At 39.3% G+C, this 7,254-nt stretch overlaps 1 protein-coding gene across 1 annotated transcript; it reads left to right on the top strand.

Annotated features, from left to right (window-relative positions):
- Positions 1-361: 361 nt before the first annotated feature.
- LOC139128678 (uncharacterized) lies at positions 362-952 on the top strand. The gene has a single exon (XM_070694418.1). It carries the CDS (start codon positions 362-364, stop codon positions 950-952), a length of 591 nt encoding a protein of 196 aa, XP_070550519.1.
- Positions 953-7,254: the final 6,302 nt, after the last annotated feature.

The following is a 7,254-nucleotide window of genomic DNA, read 5'->3' as shown; positions in this document are numbered from 1 at the left end:
ACAGATATATATATATATATATATATATATATATATATATATATATATATATATATATATATTGATATTGATATTGATATTGATATTTGTACGACGATCTATAGTTTCAATTGATATTCGCCGGTCTTTCTGGGTTGTCACAATATGTAAAATATGATAGAATGACAGAACTGTACAAACCTGATTACAAAACAAAAGCAAGTCTTCAGGGTGTCATGATTGCTAATCGATACTGTTACGTAATATATCATATGACCAGTGCTACTATCAACGTGGCTTTTGCAATAAAGTTTAGTTGTGGTTGTTCAACGTGTACGGCTAGTCTGAGTGTCAATCATTACATGGTGTCAGGAGTGCTGAAATGGATAAGTTTCGACCACCAGAACCATTAAAATTAGAAGGAAACTTGTCAGAAAACTGGCGAAGATGGAAACAAAGGTTTCAGCTGTATATGGAAGCTTCTGAAGCAAATGAAAAACCTGAAAAGAACCAGTGCAGCATTTTCCTCCACGTGGTGGGTGACGAGGCTCTGGAGGCGTATAACACGTTCACCTTCACGAATGCAGCTGATAAAGAAAAGATACAGGTACTGTACGAGAAATTTGAAGAATACTGTAGCCCTAGAAAAAACGTGACACTCGAACGACATAAATTTTTTACATGTTCGCAAGGACCTGATGAATCTATTGACCACTACGTAACCGAACTGAAAAACCGCAGCAAATCATGTACATTTGGTGAATTGACGAATAGCCTTATCAAGGACCGTGTCGTACGTGGTGTAAATAATTCTCATGTTCGTGAAAGATTACTTCGGGAAACCGATTTGGATCCACAAAAACCGATTGAAATATGTCGGGCAGCTGAGCAATCAAAGACACACATTCAAGCTTTGTCCAAAATGGAAGAGAAACCTGTCTATGGTGTGAGAAAAATGCAGCCAAGAAAATAATCGTCTCATAAGCAGGAAATTCGACAAAATCGACAATTTCTATATGGCAGGTGTGGTAAAAAGCATGGTCCAAAACAATGCCCAGCTTTTGGAAAGTTGTGCTCAAAATGCAAGGGAAAGAACCACTTTGCGAAAGTTTGCAAGACGAAGAGAATACATTCTGTCGACACTGAGTATTTCACCGTAGACGATGAGTCGGAAAAAATTATTTATTGGTATGATTGGGAGTTGTAATGTGGCGAATGGGTGGAACACTGACATAAATGTAAACGGTAATGTAATAAAATTTCGACTTGACACTGGTGCTGAAACAAACGTGCTTCCGTTGAAAATCTATTCTAATATGAAAAATAAAAGCAGTCTGGAAAAGACAAATGTGATGTTGTCCATGTATAATGGAGCTAAACTGAAACCCGTTGGAAAAACTGTAATGCGGTGTACTGCTGAGAATAAAACCGAAGATGTTATGTTTGTGGTAGCAGATGTTTCATCGCCACCTGTAATAGGTGCCAATGACTGTGAAAGATTCAATTTCGTACGCCGAGTTATGGCCGTGAAAAATGAAGCCATCTTGAGTGAATATGAAGATTTATTTGAGGGTCTAGGCTGTTTTGATGGCGAGCATCATATTGTAATAGATAAGACTGTTGCACCTATAGTCCATCCACCGAGAAAAATACCGTTCATGCTGCATGACAAAGTCTTAGCTGAGCTGAAACGAATGGAAGGTCTTGGTGTGATTGAGAAGGTCAACGAACCTACAGATTGGGTCAACTCCATTGTCATAGTTGAGAAAGACGATGGTCGTATACGTATATGCCTTGACCCACGTGACCTTAACAAGGCAATTAAACGTGAACATTACCATGTTCCAACAGCAGAGGAAGTAACAAGCGATCTGTGTGGTGCTACTACGTTTAGTAAACTTGATGCAAAGGATGGTTATTGGCATGTAAAGTTAGACAGCGAGTCTTCAAAGCTGTGCACATTTAACTCTCCATTTGGAAGATATAAATTTCTGCGCTTGCCATTTGGGTTGAAATCGTCAGGTGAAGTATTTCAAAAGAAAATGAAGGAAGCATTTGAAGATTTGTCTGGCACCAAGGTAATATATGATGACATCTTGGTTCACATACCAAAGAGAGCAATTATGACAATCATGACGACCAACTGAGAAAGACACTCGATCGAGCACGAGAAAAAAAATGTGAAGTTTAACAGACAGAAAATCAAAAATCAAAATTCCAGAGGTGAAATACATTGGTGATGTAATCTCTAAAGATGGTATAAAACCAGACATATCTAAAGTGGAGGCAATAATAAAGTTACCAACGCCACAAAATAAAGATGACGTCAGACGACTGATGGGAATGGTCACATATCTTGGAAAGTATACACCAAACTTGTCATCGATCACGGAGCCACTTCGTGTACTGTTGAGAATTGACGTTGCATGGCATTGGGGTGAACAGCAAGACAAAGCCCTTGGTCATGTGAAACAATACTCACTAGTCAACCGGTGCTTCAGTTCTACGACGTTCGAAAACCAGTAACCTTGTCAGTAGATGCGTCCAAATCTGGACTTGGTGCTGTACTTCTTCAGGAAGGACATCCCATAGCGTATGCATCAAAAGCCATGACTCCGACCCAACAGAATTACGCTCAGATAGAGAAGGAGACACTTGCAATTGTGTTCGCATGTGAGAAGTTTCATCAGTATGTCTATGGCAAAGAAATCATGATCGAAACAGACCATAAACCACTGGAAGCTATCTTTAAGAAGTCGCTGAGCAAGGCACCCCAAGAATACTTCGATTTTTACTCCAGTTGCAGAAATATGATTGAGACTCCAAGATGACCAGTTACAAACACTGATGAAGGTGATACATAGTGGTTGGCCAGAGAAAAAACGAAACTTGCCAGAGTGTATTTCGATGTATTGGAACTACAGAGAAGAGATCAATGAAGCCGACGGTTTGCTTTTCAAAGGTGATAAACTAATAATACCAGAAACACTACGTCCCCAGATGCTGAAAAAATTACATGAAAGTCATCTAGGAATAGAGAAAACCAAAATGCGTGCAAGAGATGTCATGTTTTGGCCTGGAATGTCGTCTGCCATCACTGATATGATCTCAAAGTGTGGAGCCTGTCAAAAATATCAGCGCAATAATGCAAAACAACCGTTAATTCCACACGAAATACCAAGCAGGCCTTGGCAGAAAATCGGCACTGATCTGTTTACTCTTGGTAATAAAGACTATGTAATGGTAGTTGACTACTACTACTCAAAGTGGGTAGAGTTTGGAATACTGCCGAATAGTACTACAAGCAGTGACATTATCACCCAGTTGAAATCCTGTTTCGCCAGATATGGTATACCGGATGAAGTTGTTTCAGATAATGGTCCGCAGTACTCAAGTCACAAGTTCAAGCAGTTCGCAAACGAATGGGAATTCAAACACACGACCTCCAGCCCGGGGTATCCACAGTCAAATGGAATGGTGGAAAAGGCCATTGGCTCAATAAAGAAAATGCTAAAGAGAGCACTGGAGCAAGGGAATGACCCGTATGTCGTACTGCTTGAATACAGAAATACACCGATCGCTGGATTGAATTATTCACCAGCCCAGCTACTGATGAATCGGCGACTGAAATCAAAAATACCCACGAGTGAGAAACTGTTAAAACCTGTTGTAATACCTAATGTGGATCAGAAACTTAAAGACAGACAGAGAGTGCAGAAGATGTACTACGATCGCCATGCAAAGCTGTTACCAACTCTCAAACCAGGTGATTCTGTCAGAATCAAAACAGACAGAAAATGGGAGCCTGCCATTGTGACAGCCAAAACAGCATCCCCGAGATCATACATTGTTACTACGGCAAACAATCAGTCATATCGATGCAACAGACAACACCTGTTGAAAACAAAGGAAGAACCGATCGCCCCTGCTGAACCAATGGATAACGAGACATCCGTCACGCTTGTGAAGCCGCCGCCACACTACAAGAGGCTGTATCCACGACAGCAGCGTTGAAACCGCCACAAACAACTTCAACCTCATCGCCAAAGCTTGGTGCTTCTGGGATGGAATCTACAACACCGCCAAAGAAACTGTTATCCTCCCCACAAGGAACACAGCGAAGGGATGAAATCCGCACTTCATATGGTAGAGTTGTTAAAAAACCGAACAGATATGGATATGATTGACGTTGATGAACGGGAACTGATATGAACTGAAAAACCGACAAAATTCGTTTGATTTCTTGTAATGTCCCTAAGTCTGTACAGTTTATTTGTTTGATGTTGAGAACAAAAATTCCAGTTATGTTTGTGCATTTTCGTTATCTGAATTAATCAACGTACTAATTTATACTAAATTACTAAATCTATTATTATTAAATTTGTACTGACTCGTTTGATGTGAACGATATGTAAAAACACTTTGACAACAAACCAATTTTCTGGAAATGATAAGTTGACCTCAAAAAACGGGGAGATGTCATGATTGCTAATCGATACTGTTACGTAATATATCATATGACCAGGTGCTACTATCAACGTGGCTTTTGCAATAAAGTTCAGTGGTTGTTGTTCAACGTGTACAGCTAGTCTGAGTGTCAATCATTACACAGGGGAAGTCTAGTTGTCTTTGCAGTTTATTCGCCATTGATGACCCTTCGACGTAATCCGGTTAAAAGAAACGTGACGAGCAAATTGTATAAGCTCTAATTTAACGGTCATTCTATTTACTGCACGTCGCTGCCCGCCACCGTATACCCGGGCATCCATACATAAACTGAAATACACTTCAAATAACTACTATGGTGTAAAAGAAGTTGATTAGTCTTAGATCCTTTGTATGCAGCTTAGTTCTTTGAATGCTACTCTTTATATTGGTTTGATGTAAAGCTGCACTGTAGAAGAAGTGGAACATCAGATTTATTAAGCAGACACTGACAGAAATGGCGTCAAAGGCATATCCGGCCATTTTAGTCTTAATTCACAACGGATGTTTGCGTTATCGAGCATTAACATGTGAACGACTAAACAAACATCCGCGGCTGTCAATGTGTTTTCGCGCTGATGATAACCCCTCTTAGACTTTGTTCAAGTCTGTTATTTGTTAATGTTTGAGTGGAGTGGACGCGATGAGTTGCGTTCTGTTTTCATGAAGTGTGAGTGGGATGACCGCAATGAGTGGGGTGAACGCTATACAGGGGAGTTTCTCCCGGAATCACAGACTTGGCTTTCTTGCACGATCTGCATTGCTATAAATTATTGATGAGATGACGTTTGTATTTACTGATCTATTATTCATAAGATGACATCATCGTATTTCGCATATTGGAAGGAGTTACCTCTCGATCCCGAAGATTTGTGCATAGAACTCATATGGTGTTGTTGATAAAATGTCGAGTGCGATCAGTCCCATCTAAGTACTAAGTCAGCACGGCCTCTGTTCATCAGCGAAAACATAATCGGACCAGCCAGTCATATCAACATTCTGGTCGCTAAAGTAGCCTACACAGCTTTCAGTCTGTCTGTTCAGTCTTTTTCGTTCAACTTCTAGGCTTCTAATTTCCCTGACTCTAACTTCCGACAACTTTTCTCTTGTAATCTTGCATGGTTTGCGTTGGTCAACCGATCAGTTTTTTAACGGGGCCGATGTGCGAACTTTATGCCATATTTGCCAGGCGCGTAACGTACTAAGGACAGGTTTTTTTTGCAGTCGTGGCATGGTATACCACACTGACCAACTTGATCTTCACCGTGATGGAGATTTGTTGGTTGATTTCCTTTGAGTCAATCTCTCCACTCAGATCAATGCTTAACTAACATGAAACTGGCTTCCTTTTGAAAAAAATTATCATAGATGATGTATGGCAGCACACACAAATACAGGAAGAATATAGGATTGAAGAAATCTCGATTATTGATGATCAGCTTCAAGTGTGTTGCAGAATGAGACCCATCACGTCAAATGACCCTTACTCTAAAATGGTACTAGCTTTTACCAGAAAGGATGTTCTAATTTCTTGACAGAGCGAGGGCAAAAGAAGGCCCGAGGGGCTAAGGGGGCCTTCATAGGGTCTAGAGGGTTGGAGGGAGTCCATAAACACGGAAAGTGTGATCTCATTCATCGACAAAGACCATCTTCCTAGGTGGCCCTCGGGGCAGTGGGCCAACTTTTTGGCCTTCGGGGCAATGGGACACACACACACATACACATACACACAAACAAACATGCTTACTCATTCAACAAATGTTTACACATAAACAACCACAAATAAATTCAAACCAGCCTCTGAAGCATTTCAAATAAACTGAATTGACTTCAGTTTATTTCTTTACAAAAAGATTAACCAGAAACTTTTGTTTGGTTCACACATAAAAGTTTTTTTAAGATGAAAGTTGAGATATACATATTATTTGAACTCTCAAAAAAACAAACAAATCAAACTGTTGATCTGTCCTGTTCAATTCCAAATTCAATATTTAAAGTTTCATGGGGTAAAATGTACCTTCTTCTCTCTTTCATTTGCACATTCTCAAAACTTCAAACACATACATTTCATGACTTTAAAAATGAATGAAATACACAACTCTTATAAACAGAATGATCAGAATACATCTGCCATAATATTGATCAGATTTCTTTTTTCTTTAAAATGCCAAACTACTTGTATATAAGATCAAGCTTAACGTTTTTTTTAATAGGATTTATACATCAGACTCAAACAATGGATTGCTGAAATACGCGAGAATTGTGAAAAAAGATTCACTAAAATTCTTACATTATCCTCCTCAAACAGCTTGAAATGTAATACTAAATACAATGAGCTCATGCCTAAGGCTAAACATTTACAATTCTTAAATTTTCTTTGAATGAGATCGAGAAAACCTCTTGAATTGCAAAATACATACCATTTTCTGACAAAGCATTCAAAACTACTTTGATAACACAATGTTGTGAAATACTAGAAACATTTGCCAAATATTTGGTGACATTCATTAATTGATATTTCTTTGGGGAAGGGAGAGGGTTTCAAAAACAACGTACAGTTTAATAACCACAGGGAAGAGTTTTGTAATTTTCCATCAATACTCTTTTATCATAGACAAGGGCATATTTGTTCCTTTCACTTGTTGTTACAACATTACATCCAACACACAGGATTGTTGTGGGATCGTTTACAGTGATGGTTGACGTTTGACAGGTTGTCACGAGACGGTTGATTTAAGATAATCACCCTGGCTTTACAAAGAGTAGTGTTTCCTTTCCTGTTGGGCTGTG

This window comes from Ptychodera flava, chromosome 3 (genome assembly GCF_041260155.1).
Source record: "Ptychodera flava strain L36383 chromosome 3, AS_Pfla_20210202, whole genome shotgun sequence".
NCBI classification, from domain to species: Eukaryota; Metazoa; Hemichordata; class Enteropneusta; family Ptychoderidae; genus Ptychodera; species Ptychodera flava.
This window is presented reverse-complemented; position numbering and strand designations above follow the sequence as displayed.